General features: G+C 66.5%; 1 protein-coding gene across 14 annotated transcripts in view; it reads right to left on the bottom strand.

Moving 5' to 3' along the window:
* HSPG2 (heparan sulfate proteoglycan 2) overlaps positions 1-14,859 on the bottom strand; it is an 84,572-nt gene that overhangs the window by 51,650 nt on the left and 18,063 nt on the right. For 7 of the 14 annotated variants that reach the window (XM_090023314.1, XM_090023317.1, XM_090023320.1 and 4 more), the window contains exons 2-10: positions 8,477-8,612; positions 7,492-7,587; positions 6,185-6,262; positions 2,790-2,899; positions 2,469-2,527; positions 2,035-2,195; positions 1,724-1,762; positions 857-985; positions 161-451 (exon numbers count right to left, since the gene is read on the bottom strand). In XM_090023314.1, the coding sequence (XP_089879440.1) occupies positions 161-451; positions 857-985; positions 1,724-1,762; positions 2,035-2,195; positions 2,469-2,527; positions 2,790-2,899; positions 6,185-6,262; positions 7,492-7,587; positions 8,477-8,612 (1,099 nt within the window). The remainder of the gene's footprint in view (positions 1-160; positions 452-856; positions 986-1,723; positions 1,763-2,034; positions 2,196-2,468; positions 2,528-2,789; positions 2,900-6,184; positions 6,263-7,491; positions 7,588-8,476; positions 8,613-14,859) is intronic. The other 7 variants (XM_090023315.1, XM_090023323.1, XM_090023329.1 and 4 more) reach the window with 2 other exon arrangements.

The raw sequence follows: 14,859 nt of genomic DNA, 5'->3' as shown, positions 1-14,859 counted from the left end.
TCCTGCTTCAGGCAGGGGTTGCACTAGACGTGCCCTCTGCAGCTCCTTCCAGCCCTGCTTCTCTCCGCTATTTCCAGCTGCCCCTCCTGCCAGGACCCCCAGACCCCATTCCCGCCTGCCCCGTGGTCTGTGCTTCCCGCCCCGTGCCACGCGGCCTCACCGCATTTCTGCTCGTCGCTCCCGTCGGCGCAATCCTTTTCGCCATCGCACAGGTAGTCGTGGGGGATGCACTGCTTGTTGGCGCACATGGCCTCGTCCCGGCGGCAGGGGCGTTGCTCCGGGGGGTGCTGCCCCGAGGGAGCGGTGGGGCGCAAGTGGGCAGGAAAGGGGGTCAGTGGCCGCCGCGTGGTGACTGTGGGTGTGGTGGGGGTGGCGGTGGTGGCTGGCATCCGAGTGGTGACAGGCCGGGCCATGGTGGTGATCGGCAGGGGCAGCGTCACGGGCTCCCACTCTGTGGGCAGACGGGCCCCAGGAGCATTAGGAGCCGCGGCCCAGCCCCGGAAACCCAAGCAGCATCGCTGGGCATGCCAAGAGCTCGGGCACACAGGGCACCAGCTCAGCCTCCGGGCCCTGGGGGCATGGTGCCCTGGCAAAGGGATCTGGGGGACTTTGCTAGCACCAGGGTGCATGCGCTCTGTTCCCGCAGGGACCCCCACCCTGGAGCCCCCAGTCCAGCATGTGCCCAGCTGGGAGCCCCCAAGACCTCCCAGAGATGGGCCTTGGTGGGTTCTGCCGCCAGCTATTGCCTGGGCCTCCCCCTGCCTGTTTCCCCATCTCGGTGGGGTGCGGGAGCCACCCGTGGCTCCCGTGGGAGCTGTGGTCTCGGGGCGGGAAGGTGCACCCCCAGGGCGCTCACCGCAGTCCTCCTCGTCCGACATGTCGCGGCAGTCGGGGCGGCGGTCGCAGCGGAAGTCGCGGTCCACACACTCCCCGCTGCGGCAGGTGAACTCCTCGCTCGTGCAGGCTCGCACGGCCGGCGGCATCACTGCAACAGGGCCCGAGTCAGAGCCAGGCCTGGCCCTTCCTGCCCGGCTCCCGGAGCCTGCTGCACACCCCTCACCTGTGGCTGCAGCCCACCCCCAGGGCTGTGCGTGCCCCGTGCCCTGCCCCTCGGTCCCAAGTCACAGCGCGGCCAGAAAACGCACACTGCACACACTCAGGCAGCAGGGACATGTGACACGGCACGCCAGCCTGGCCACACGCATGCCACGGGACTTGCCGGGGCATGCAGCAGACAGCATGAGGCACACGCGTGTGGGCGCACATGCACAGCACACATGCCAGGCGGCAGGGAGGCCGTCCGTCTGCCGCGGCCAGAGTCCAGCACAAAGGACCCTGGTGCCAAGCACTCTCTGGCTGCAGGGCCAAGATCTTCACGGTGCAAGGCAACCACCCGCGTACGCTCACGGCACAGCATGGCACAGGCGGACCGGGGGGAACCTGGAGCCTGCTGCTCGCCTGCGGGGGCCGGGACAGAGGGGAGCTGGCCTGCACATCTGGAGCTGGCCGAGAGCAGCTGGCAGCACAGCTGGCACGGGCAGGGCCCAGGGAAATGTCACTCTGCAGACACCGCTGTCTCCGGCGGCTTGTACCAGGATCGGGGCCTGAGGCGCTCTCAGGCTGGCAGGGGCACGCCCCGAGCGCCAGCCTGGAGGGAGCAGGGTCCCGGCCAAGCCCAGGCTCCAGCTTCCCCCGCGCGTGGTCCGCTCTCACCCCGACTCACCCGGGGGCTCCACGGAGAGGGGGGGAGGAGGCCTTTCGGCTGCAAGTGAACAGAGGGGGCTCAGGCCAGCGGGACTCCCTGGCTCAGCCCAGAAAGCAGCTCCCCAGAACAACACGTGCCCTTCGCTCTGTGCCCGACTACCAGCCGGGCTGCTGCAGCGATGCCGTCCTGCACTGCATCTCCACCCTGCTGAGAGCCTGACGCTGCGACGCAGCTGCTAGGGACAGGCCCGCACGCCGCCAGGAGCCGACTCAGCTCGGTGCCCTCCGGGTATCCTGACAGGGCCGCTACCCTGGGCACCCTCCGCTCACCTGCCCCGAGGCGCCGAAACTGGAAGCCCTCGGTGGAGGTGACGTAGGAGGCGATGGAGCCGGCCTGGATGACCGAGTAGAGCACCTGGCGGATCTCCCCGTCGTCCATGTTGCCCTCTGAGCCCACGTCCAGCTCCACGAAGATGTAGCCGTCCAGCTCCCTGGCCGAGAAGGGTGGGAGTGAAGGGGTGTGCACGTACCCACGTACATGCCCTGCCCCATCCTGGAGCTCAAACGCCCGATTCCTGCCGGGGCTGGATGCCCTCTGGGCAGTGGGCCTGTCCCAGCTCTGGGGCAGGGCCCATGACTGGTGCTGGGGCTTGCTGGAGGGGTTGCGGGGGCTTCTCTGCACCCAGAGGCTGTCGGAGATGCATGCCCCCCATCCAGGGAGAAGCAGGGGGCTTCCCCAGTCCCCAGCCCCAGCCCCGACTCACTTGATGAACACCACGCTGACCACCTGCTCCCCGGAGATCTTGTAGTACTCGGACTCCAGCTGGGAGAGAGGGAGGCAGCGTCAGGGCTCTGCGCCCACCATGCCCCAGATGGCCCCAAGGCCATTAAGTGCAGCCATGGCCCCCCCCGTCCCACCCGGCCACAGAAAGCTGAGCCCTGCACGCCCCGACGGGCTCCCGCTGCAGGGCTGGGGGCTCCGGGAAAGGCGGCCACAAGCCCCGCCAGCAAGGGCAGCCCGGGGCGGGCACCCCGCGGCTCCCAAGCAAGAGGGCAGACAAACCCGGTGGGGCGCCAGGGCTCACCGTGTCCACCACCGCCTCCGAGACCTCCCGGAAGGTGCTTGAGTTGGCATCCTCCAGCGCCGGGCTGTAGTCGATGCTGCGGGTGAAGTTCACCAGCGCGCGGTAGTAGACTGGCGAGGAGGGGGAGAGATGCCGTCAGTGCAAGCGCAGGGCACCGGGTGCCCATGTCTGGGGCTCACACCCGCCAGCCCCGACACGGCGTGGCTGCCCCACTGCAGCCGTTCGGGGCAGGAGCCCACTGGGCCGATGGGAAGCTGGTTAGTGCCGGCTGAGACAACAGCCGCTATTATAGTCTGTAACGACCCAGGGACATGCGGGGTGTTCGCGGGCATCCCCCACAGATCAGCGCCCGCGGGGATCGTGGCTGTGAGGCCCAGCAGCGGTGGCGTGGCGTGCCCGCTGCCCACCCACGGCCAATGCGAGGGGATGAGAGGGGCCGTTCCCTGCCCCCGGAGGCAATGCCCAGTTCAGGTCTCACCAGGCTGGAGGGGCAGCCCGCAGCTGGGAGCAGCCCGGGGGCAGCCGGCGGACCCCGCCCCCGACTTTCACACGCGCCCAGTGCCAGGACGGCCCCCTCCAGCAGCTGCTGCGCTGCGAGGGAGGAGCGGCGCGGACAGCGCTTGGCTCCGCGCCCCCCGTCTCCCGGCGGGCGGAGCCGGCACCTGGGCTGGGAGCAGACCCCGCCGGCCCGCACGGATGCCCGGGGCCTCACGCGGCCGCTGGCACGTGGCCCCCGCCTCGCGCATTCCCGGCATTCCTCCCCGCTCGCAGCCGGGCCCTTCCCGGGCGGGCGCAGCGAGCCGCTCGCAGGGGGCCGGGGCGGTGCCAGGCTCGCGTCCCGGGGTGCCCTGGCGGCGCCCCCGCTCCGGGGGCCCGGGGAACACAGGGGCGCTTGTGAGGCTGGACAAAGGGCCCCTTGAGAGCAGCATCCCAGGGCTGGGCCCTGCGACCTCGGGGCAGGCTGCGCGGCTCACCCCCGAAGAATGCGGCCCCGTGAAACGGGCTCTTTTAGACACCAGCTCCTGCTACAAAGCCTCTTTCTTGGGCCCGAGCTGCGGTGCGCCCGGATGGGGGTGGCCGCTTGGAAGTGGTGACCCCCAAGCCAGAGCTCTGCCCTCCAGCCCCTCACTCTGGACTTGGGCCAGCATGACCGCTCCCGCTGGGGAGCAAGTCCCCTGCAGGTCCCGGGGCTGGCGGATGGAGAGAAGGTGGCACCGGGGCACTGGGACACTCTGCCCTGCTTGGGTGCCAGCAGGAGCTGGTCGCCCAGACCTTGCCCTCTGCGCACACACATCCCTCGTCCCAGCTCACCAGCACGCAGGCCCAAGGGACCTGCAGAAGGCTGCTTGTACCTGCCACGGCCTGGCCCCCACCCCGTGCATACGTGCACACATGGGATGAGGGTTCATGCGCCGAAGTGGGTGTGTGCATTCGTGTGCAAGGTAATGATGCAACACAGCTTGTGCCTGCCCCGTGCCACGTTCCCCGCATTGCACATGCAATGTCCCGTGCCTGCCATGGTTGCAAGCCGTGGCCCTGAGCTCCGTCCCTGCTCAGAGCTGGGCCCGGCTGCAGGAAGCCCAGCCTGTTCCAGGACGTCCCAAGCAGCCACTCTGCCTCCTTTTAAGGAGCCCTTGGGGCTCGGTCTTGTTTTGTTTGCAACTGGCTGGGGAAGGAGATGGAAAAACACTCCAGGCTGCAGAACAATTGCACAGAGCGCTGGACTTTCCGCCACGCATCCGGCCAGCTGAGTCACCTCTCCGGCACGCTCGCTGCAGGACAGGCCAGAGAGCCCCTGGATCCCGGTCACCTGGCAAACACCCCTGGGAATCACCCTGAACGCAGCACCTGAGCACGGGCCCCTCAGCAAAAGTACACCTGCCACAGCTCCAGACCTGCTCGCTGATCGGGGCCGCGACAGGCTCAGCAGCGCTCGACCCGGCTAGACTCTCGTCCTCCTCGGAAAGGGCCAGCGCTTGGCTTTCGCTCGCGTTTGGACTATGCATAAAGGCTTCTGCAATGGCTCTGGTTGCAAAGGACTCAGGGAGCCCCTGCGGTGGTGATGCTCTGGATGCCTGGTTGAAATCCCTGCATTTCCCATGGAAATTGCCTAACGTTGCACACCTCATGAGTCCCTGGGTGAGGATGGCTGCTCCAGAGACAGCCCGGTTCACAGCAGAGGCGCGAAGGCCCACGAGGCACAACAGCGAGCGCCTAGCTCTCTAGCTCCCTGGACTCAAAGGTCCCTTCCCCAGCTGGTTCCCAAACCCGCTCTTCCAGGAGGAGCACCAGGGGCCGGAGAGCGGGAGGGTCTGGCTGCCTCGCAGCCCTGCAGGAGACCACCCCGAGCCGTGCTGCAGCCGCGGGACAGCCCCGTGCGGTCCACGCGTGCCTTTCCGAGTCACGAGACGTGGCTGCGGCCCGGTGCCCAGCGCCCGTTTCCTTCCTGCCTGGACAAGCACGGGAAGACGCGAGCCTAAGAAGGGGACTTTTATGGGCCTGGCTTGGCTGCCGTCCCTGGGCGATGGCGCTGCCTCTGCCCGCGTCAGGTCTCAGCGCGTCCTGGGGCCTCGCGCAGCATCCGCGGAGCCCGCCAAGCGCTCCCCCCTTCCCTGCGTGGTGCCAGACCTTGCAAATCTGACTCTCTTCCAGAGCTGCCTGCCCTGCACCTGCAGGGAGCCTGTGACAGGGAGGAGGGCACTGCCAGGATGGGGGATCATGACAGGGGCTGCAACCCCCCGAAGACGCCCTGGGGGCACTGAGGCAGCAGCACGGGGGTGTAGGGCTCCTCTGCACATGGCCCCGGGCCCGGGCTGACATCAGTGAGCTGGAGGGAGTTCAGGGATGAGCCATAAAACCGAGGAAGGCGCTGGAGGCATCGACTTATAAGGAGAGAGGAGAGGAGCGGAGCGGAGCCCGCCCGTGCTCAGGGAGCCCCCGCGCCAGCCGGGCTGCCCGGGGCCACGATGGCACCGGTGCAGCACCAGGGTTGCAGCGAGGGACGCTCCCCGCCTTGTCCCTCCCGCCCTGCTCTTCTGTGGGGCTGGGCTCCCCTGGAGGACTGCATATCCCATGATGCACCACAGCCAGCCCCCCGCGGTGTACCAGTTGCTTTGTGCAGTGGATTGCGAAGGAGAGGAGAAGGGGTGCACGAGGCGCCACACGGTGACTCCCCGAACCCATGCGGCGCCTTTGACAAGTGGGTGATGTTAGCAAGCAAACTTTTGTCCAAAAAGTGGAAGTTTTGCATGGAAAAGAACCACGTCTTCCACCCAGCTGCAGCACAGCCCACGTCTACCCCCACCTGCTCCAGGACAGCCCACTTCTGCCCCTGCCCGTAGCCTCCGTGCCCACACCACTGCCACAGGCACTGCAGAGCTTCTCCCTTCACTTACTGAGCGGGGCATCGTCGTCCGGTTCAGACACGGTTATCCCTGCTAGGCGGGGCAGCCCCGCGGGATGGGGGACCGCCGCTGATGGGGAGGAAGACGAGGGGACAGAGAGGGACAGGACAGGAAAGGAAAGAGAAAGGTTTGCAGTTACCAAGAGAGAAACAGCAGCAACGGCCACGGGAGCTCAGAGCTGGAGTTGTCGGCCCCACAAAGGCGGCATGCAGAAAGAGAGGAGACAGCTAAGAGGAAAGGGGTCCCGACCCCACAAAAGCACCCCCCAGGCAGTGCCACACCGCCCCCCACACCACGGCAGTAGCTGCCCTGACTGCCCTGCACAAAGCTGAGCCCCCCCGGACGGGGCGGCATGTCGGCCATCGGAAACATGGGCACAGAGCTAGCCTGGGGACAGGCTTGGTGCAGGGATGCGTGCAGCAAGGTCCCCTGACCCCACGCCCAGAGTCTCACACACCTGCCCCGCTGCCCACAGCGTCCCCTGCACCCCACCTCCCCGCTGCTGCTGCACCCTGACCCCACCTCCCCGCTGCTCCCAGGCCCTGGAGAAGACGCGGACACGGCTGGGGACTCTAATGCGTGCAGCCTCTTGCCCTGGTCCAGCTCCATGGCTTGCAGGAAGCGTTGGCGGCTGGAGCAGCTCCTGCTGCCTGCACTGCGTGGGGGCAGCTGGCATGGGAATCTGTCCCTGGCACAGCCTCACCCACCGCCTTTCCCAAACTGCTGCCCTGGCTCGCTCCCATGGACGGGGCTAGGACATGCTGAACGCTCAAGTTCAAGGCCAGGCAATGCACTTCCAGACATCATCCCAGCAGCCGGCGTCTAAGACCTACTCTGCTGGGTGCTGAGTAGGGCAGAGACGCCCGCCCCATGGCCCGGCCCCGGGTGCAGCCACGAGCATCTGCAGTGCTACTTAGGCGCAGCCCCGGCGCACAAGAGGCATTCCCCGAAGCTGGTGTGTGCCCGGGCAGGTGTGCACGCCCAGCCAGCTCTCCAGAGGACCCGGCTGCTCCCGCCCAGTCCGAGATGGTTTCTGCAGACGGCCGCAGGCACCGGGCACTGGTCCCAGGCTGGCAGGGCCCCGCCGGGAGCCTCAGGAATGCTGGCCACAGCAATGCTGCCTCTTGCCGTGGCCAGACCGGAGGGGCTTGGCCTCGCCAGGACCCAGCACACTCGGTGGAGGCCGTGGCTCAGGCTGGGCACGCTTTGGGAAGTCAGAACCAGCCCCCATACTCTCACCGTCTGCCCCATTGCCTCCGTAAGTGCCTCTGGGCTCACGTTCACAGCTGGCCCCTTACCTGTGGGGAAGAACATGACTTCGGGCTGCGTGGTGGCGTGGGGCAGCACGCCCAGCAAGGGAGTCCCGCTGCCGTTCTCCCCGCTACCATTGCCGTCTGAAAGGGAAGCAGATGGGCCGCGTGAGCAGGGGCTGGGGCCAGCCGGGTGCCTTGCGAGTATGAGAGCCGCCGTGGAGTGGGTCAAAGCACAGACCGGTCTCTGGTATCACACAGTGGGGGCTGCGAGGGAGCGGGACTGGGTCCGACCAGGGTTTTTTCCTCTCTCCCTTGCAGCCTCGAGCATTCAAGGTCTGATGCAGAGGCCGTGCCCCTCACTGCCCTACTCCATGGCTCCCGACGCCCCTTTCCTCCAAGCCCGTGTCCAAGCCCCTGGTGATTCGGGTGGCACGCTCAGCTTCCTGCGCGCCTGGTGCCCACGAGCTCCACCCTTGAATCCAACTCCCTCCTGGGCGACAAATGAATTTCCTTGTGCTTAGTTTAAAGTGCCCGCCTGCTGGTTCCACACACTGACCCCTTGTCCTGGTCTGGGGACAGAGAGCTCATCATAAACCCCGAGGGGCTTCTCTTTGCCATTTACTACATCCTAAACCCTGATCCTGTCCCTCCTGAACAGGCCCCTTCCATGTCTCCTCGCGTGGAGGCCTCCCCCATGCCTTGGTGCCTGTCTCTGGATCGTCTCTAGTTCCCCTACTCCCTTTGGGACGTGCGGGGACCGGAGCTGGGCATGGTGCTCAAGGTGCGGATGTGCCATGGATGTATAAAGGGGCACAATGATGCTTCCTGGGACTGGGATGTGTGCTGCTGTTCCCGCTTGCTGACGGGCTGGCCCAGGTTCCTGGAGGCCTCGGGGAACGTCTCTGCCCGGAGCTGGGTGGCAAATGCATCCCACGCTCCCGCTGCTATCTCCATCAGCAACCGCAACCGGGCAGGCGGTGCCCTGGTGTAGATGGCTCTCCACTGCCCAGCATCCCCACGGAGACATTACCTCCCGAGGCCTCGTCCGCCAGCAGGTCCTCATCGTCGGAGAGGTCGGTGTAGCTCCACCTGCGCCTGCCCGCGTGGTCGGACTCTGTGTCCTCGGGGAAGGAGGCATCGTCCGGTGTCCTGGCCGTGTGGGCCACCTGCCGGAGAGACGTCCGGAGAGGGTCAACCTTTCTCCTCGCCACCCAGGTCAGAGCAGCCTCAAGGGGCAACTCGGCCGCCGTGACCCCAGCACGTCCGGACAAGGGAAACCCTCCCTCAAGCCGCAGTGAGGCCTCCCCTTCCTGCACCGGTCAGTGCCTCTGCACCGGGCACCGGCTGCACTGGCCCTATAACCCTGCAGCGCAGGGGCAGGTTGGGGCCAGGGTCAGCGGTAGCAGCTGCTAAGCTGGTCTCAGCCCTGAAGCACAGCGGACGCGTGGCCCCTTGCAATGAAGCATGCGTGTGTCTGGCTCCAGGGCAGCAGCTGCCCTTTTATAGCCTGGCTCCGTGTGGGGAGAGCCCCGACGTTGGGCCCTATGTCTTTGGAGCAGGGCATGGCAAGCAGGAGGCGGCAGGAATCGCCCACCTCTTCCTTGCATGTGATGGGGGCACCGGTGCTAAGAGGCATCCAGTGGGGAAAGCAGCCAGAGAAAGACAGGAGTGGTTGCATGGGGCTGGGGGCAGCTAGCCTGGGCCCGGTGTTGCACAAAAGCACAGCTGCTGTGTGGCTGGGCTCAGGGGGCGAGCGTGCGAGCCCGGCTGAGACTGTCCCGCCAGCCTGGGGGTCTGGCACTGGGTGCGCTGCTTGCTGCATGGGCGCAGGCTGGCTAGGGGACTGGGCCCAGCCGTCACACCCACGGCCCCCTGCCCCAGGGCTGGAGCTCCAGCTGCTGGGACAGGGCATGGCTGCAATGGGACACCACAGAGGAGAGGGGGAAACAACTCATGGCAGGGGAGGATGGGGACGGGGGTCTCTTCCAGCCAGGCTGGATGGAGCAAGAGGAGAGCCGGGGACAACAGAGCTTCCTTGGTGCTGCGATGTGACCAGCTCCACCACATCCATGGTGCTTAGCATCGGTCTCTGCGTGCCGCCTGCCCGGCTGGCGACACCAGAGCTGGTCCCGTCCCCTCCCTGGCCTGCCTCCCTCCTGCCAGCACAGCCTGGCGCTCGCAGCACGGCTCCCGGCCAGGGCCTGCCCCGCATAACTCAGCCGTCAAGTCATCCCTGGCTGGGCTGGCCTGGGGGAGACGGGCAGCGGCAGTGAGCTCATCTCCCCGCAGCCGCCCACCTCGCATTCTTGGGAACCGGGGAGACGGGGTCAGTGCGGCCATGAGCCGCCAGCACAGACAGGAAGGAGGAGGTAGCTTCCCTGCAATCCTCCGGGGCCGGAGCTGCACGCTCGCAGCTGACCCGTGCACCGGGGCCAGCTCGTGGAGCAAGCCAAGGACAAGGGGACCAACCCCCCCAGCCACAGCTGGACGATGCACAGCTGGTCATACCCAGGAATGGAGCATCTTCAGCCCCAGCCGCGGGCGCCCCAGCGCCTCTGAGCTCCCCGGCCTGGGGCAGCTGCTGGGCTGGGCATTGAGGCGGGCAGCAGGGGGCAAATCCCTTCCCGATGCAGGGTTTGTTCCCAGCCCTTTGGGAGCCGGACGACCCATGCGGATGGCTGCACTGAGCCCAGAGGGAGTGGCTGGGCGTGGATGCACGTGCACATACATGTGCACATACATGTGCACACATACACACATGCATGCAAACACACAGACATGCTGCACAGTTCCTGGTGCTGGCACAGCCTCCCTCTCCCAAGCTGCTCGGAGAGGACACAGGGCTCTCTCCGTTCCCACCCCTACCCCCAGCTCAGAGGAAACCCAGTCGCTTCCCACCCCATCAGGGGGTTGCATGCAGGAGGCCTCGGAGCTGGTCCACTTTCCCGCTTGTTTCCCTGGCCAGTGATGGAGGGGCTACTTTGCGCCTCCGCCTTTCACAGAGACTGCTTTTCTCCCAAGTGTTCATTGGACACGGGAGTTACGCAGTCGGGTTAAGAGCCCACGCCCCTCTGCCACACAGGCAGCCACGGGCTGGGGGAAAGGGCGCGAGTCAGCTACTTTTCCCCCTTTGGACCCTTCCGTGTCAATGCACCGAGAGCATCGTGCATCGGGCCTCTGGCCTCCAGGGCATGCGACCAGCCCCGTCTGCGCAGGGTACCCATCTCTGGCCACTTCGCAAGATAAACTTTGCCCCGAGCTCCAAGGTATCTGCATCTATCCAGACCCCAGCAGGGCTTCCCCCAGCCATCCAGGTGTGCCCTGACACTCTGCATTCCCTGCACTGCAACAAGCCAGGCTCCTGCGCCTGCCTGGGCTCCCAAGTGGCCCCTGGGTGCCAGCTCCACCCCAGAGGTGGCTGCATTTCCAGGTGTGCATCCATGCACAGAGCATCTCCGCTGGCCCCGGGGGACGGATGGCAATGGCCCGATCTGGACAGCCTCAGTGCTGCTCCCTTTTCTGGCTGCGGGGGAGATCCAGAAGGTATTAGTGGGGAAAGGCAAAGGGGTCTGGCCCCCATGCACAGACAGGGTCATGCCCCTCCGGCTCTTCTGCTCCGAGGGGCAAGGAAGGGGTGCCTCCTGTCCTCTCCCCAGGGCCCATGGCCCCCTTCCTTTCCTGCTTTCCCTCAGTTAGAGCCTCCCTGCACCCTATTCCCACCCAGCCGCCTGGGGGCCCGTGTGGTTCTCCCCTCCCGGCCCTGGCTGGGAGCTGGCCCCGCGCCCCGTCCCCACGGGCGGCGCAGGGGCTGGTGCATCAGACCGCGACAAGGCAGGAATTCGTCAGAGCAGCACTTTCCTGTGCAAACACATCGAGCTTATTATGGCAGGGTGATCAGCGCCGGGACAAAGGGAGAGGACAGAAACATAAAAGGTATTTAATCAACCCGGGCTGCCTGAATGGGCGTGAAAAGCCCAAGGGGAAACCGGAGCTGGCAAGCTTTGCAGTCTGCAAATGCCAGCGTGGCACCGTGCCAGGCTCCACGCACCCTCGGCCCCCGGCACGGCTACGCTGCGCACACGCCGGGAGCCAGGGGCCCAGATCCACCCCTGAGGCTGCCCACCGTCAGCTGGGCACCGCTCCTGGGGCGAAACGATGCTGCCCATGGAAAGGCACCGGCGAGCCCAGCCACCAGCCTGCCGCAGATAGCACGCAGGCACAAGCGCAGCCACGGCCAGGGAGCTGGTCTGGAGACAGCATCGGAGCGAGGGGGATGCTCTGCCTGGGCCTGGCCCAGGCTCCAGGGCCCCAGCCAAAGCTCTGGGGCTCACAGTCCCCAGGCAGGTCAGGATAGGGCTCGTGGACCCCAACCAGGCAGTGGGCATGCGGTATGATACCTGTACGGTAGTTCGCGAGGGACCACAGCCCTGACCGTGCCAAAGCAACTGTGCTGCAGGGCACTGGCAGCTCCTCTCTAGTTAAACGTCTATCGGGGGCTGCCAGAGTCCCCAAGTCTGTGCTAGGGTGCCTCACACCCGAGTAGTCCTGAGCACCGCAGCATCCCTGCGGGGTCTGGGCACAGCCAGCTCTGCTGGGTGCAGGCCGAATGTCCTCAGCTAGGCAGGGCTGCCCGGCACTGCCCAGCCAGGACACCCCGCTCCCTCCTGCAGACTGGTCCAGGGTGAAGGCTGTGGCCTTGAATCAGCCACAGGCATAATGCTGCCCTCTGCATCAAGCAGGCGTCACGGCTGCGAGGGCCAAGAGCATGTTTCACACCTCCAGAGCTAAGCGCAGCATGAAGTGGAGGGCCGCACGGCTCACGCCGGCCATACTCGCAGCCTGGTCATTGAGGGGGCAGTCAGGGACACAGCTCTGCCACGAGGCACCACCAAGCCCCAGAGCCGAGCAGGATGGTCGTACGGGCTGGCTGTCCAGAGCCAGCCACCAATAACCCCCACGAGACCAGGTTTCCCCGAGCTGGGTTGCTCCACACCCCTCCCCAAGGGCCCCTGTTTGGCTGGGTGGCAGGGATGCGCTTGAGCTGGTCCACGCGGGACAGAGGGCTTGTGACACGAGACCTCGCTCCCAGCCCCCCGCTGGCGCCAGACACAGGCGCATTCATCCCCGAAGAGCAGAAAGAGCAAAAGTCCTCGTGACCTCGCCCGCCGGAGGTGACGGAGCCGCACGGAGGGAACGCGTCCAAGGCTTCGGCTTCCTCCCGGGGCCGCGGAGCCTTCCCCGCCAGCTGCAGCCAGCAGCGCCTCCAGCCCCGGCCTCTCCTCCCCCTCGTGCGATCTGTGGGAAAGCAGCTGGAGCCCCGAGCCCTGGCACAGCCTGCTCTGGAGACCCCGGCCCGCTGCCCCGAGGGGGAGCATCTGAATAGCGGCCCTGCCCTGCCGGCTATGTCACCGCCCGGCGCTTTGAGGCATTTGACCCCGGCCAGCCCAACACGTGCCCAGCGAGGCCTGGCATTTCAAGCGATGAGGCAAGGGTGAGGCAAGGGGTCGGGTCCAGCCACACCTCCCACCGAACGGGGCATCCGCCCCATTGCAGCAGGCCCCAGGTAAGAGGCTGGCAGCAGCAGTGACCCCCAGTAGAGAGATCCCAGTGCTGGCACCTGGCCCCGCCTGGTCACCCCACGCTTCCTAGGGGCTCGGGTATGGGTCCCAGGGGTCGGGCGCTACTCGGGGCCCGGGAGAGCTGGATTCGAATCCTGCTCCACCGCAGGCCCAGGGCGAGCGACGCAGCTTGGCTACGGCAGCTCACCACTGACATAACCCGTCAAGCTGATGAGCAGCGAGGGCACAGGAAGGAGAGGGCTAAGTAGCTACCCCGGGCCGGCTCGGGTCTTCGGGCATGATCAGCGGGGACACTGTGACCCCTCTGACACTGCGGGCTGGGGTCTGGCTTCGTCTCGGAGTAGCCCCCGAGGAGCTGGTGGCTGGGAGAGGGGTGTTTGAGGTGCCATGGGCTGGGGGTGTGGGTCCCTCAGACACTATTGGTTGGTGCTGTTACCTCTACGGTGCTATTGGTTGGTGGTGCAGGTTCCTTAGATGCTATTGGCTGGGACAACCTCTAGGGTGCTATTGGTTGGGGGTATAGGTCCCTCAAATGTTATTGGTCGGTTACAAACTCTTGGGTGCTATTGGTTGGGGTTGTGGGTCCCCTGCACGCTGCGGTCGGTGAAGGCCCCTTGGGTGCCACGGGCTGGATACCCCCTTAGTGTTACTGGCTTGGGCAAGGCCCCCAGAGCACGGTGAGATGCAAGATGCCGTGCTGTGGGCTGGGGCCGCGGCCTCTCAGGCACCGTGCAGCGCCCGGGGTGGCAGCACGCCTCGTCTGCCCGTGCCCCCGCCTGCCCTTTCCCAGACGGTTAGGAGCCGAGGCGCCGCGCAGCCCGGCTGGGATGCAACTAGGGTCAGGCCCCCGACAGCGAGGAGATGTGGGGCGGAGGGAAGGGGCTCCATCTCCTGGCCCCGCATGGGCAGCCGGCGGCCCCTCTCCCCACAGCGCCTTGCACCTGCGTGGGGGAAAAACCAGGAGCTGCTCGAGACAAAGAGTGAGATCATGCAGCCGCCGGCGGCCGGAAAATACAGCTCCGCTCGAGCCGTCCGGAGGTACCAGCCAGCCGGGCTGGGCCGGGCCGCGCTCCCACCCCAGGGGCCCTATCAGTCCCGGCTCCTTCCCCTGTCTGCACCGGGCGCTGACTCACACGCTAATGAGCCCGGCTGAGATTGCAACCAGGGATGCCGTCTGCCTAGCACCCCCTCCACCACGGCAGGGCCTGGCTGGGTGGACGTCATTCCTCCCAGGCTTCAAAGAGCAGCAAAATAACAGAGGCCTCTTGCTTCTCCTGCTGCGGTTTGGGCTGGGGGGATCTGGTACGTCAGGGCTGATGGGAGCGATGGTACTGATGGCCAGGGAGCCCCGGTGCGGAGCCTGGCGTGCCACGGGGCCGAGATGCAGCGGGGGGCAAGAGGGTTGATAGCAACAGGGCCCTGCAGAAGGGACAGCTAATAGCGATACGGAGCCCACAGAAGGGCCTAAACGCAGGCAGCTCATGGCTGCAAAACGCCTCCCAGCACGAGCTGGACCCTCCTGCCCCGGCGCTACGCCGCTCCCCGGGCAGCAGCAGCCAAAGGAGCTGTACGGGCTGGGGCGTGGGCTGGCCCGCAGCCACGGGCAGACACGCACAGGTACAGCACGCCCGCGGGAGCCCACGTTGCTGGCGGCGCGCGTGCACACACACGCCCCAGTGTGCGGCTCGGTCCTGCCCTGCAGCCAGGAAATATTTACGGCACGGGACATTCCTGGGCTGTGTTTAACCGGCTGGTGGGGGGCGGATGAAAGAGCCGGCTCTGGAGCCCCAGCCTGGGGCGAGACTGGAGCAGAGGTAGCCAGGCCGCTGGGTCA

The sequence above is a fragment of the Crocodylus siamensis genome, chromosome 12 (assembly GCF_052110815.1).
Source record: "Crocodylus siamensis isolate JL-2025a chromosome 12, ASM5211081v1, whole genome shotgun sequence".
NCBI lineage: Eukaryota > Metazoa > Chordata > Crocodylia > Crocodylidae > Crocodylus > Crocodylus siamensis.
The sequence above is the reverse complement of the archived record's forward strand: the minus strand, read 5'-3'. Positions and strand labels throughout refer to the sequence as shown.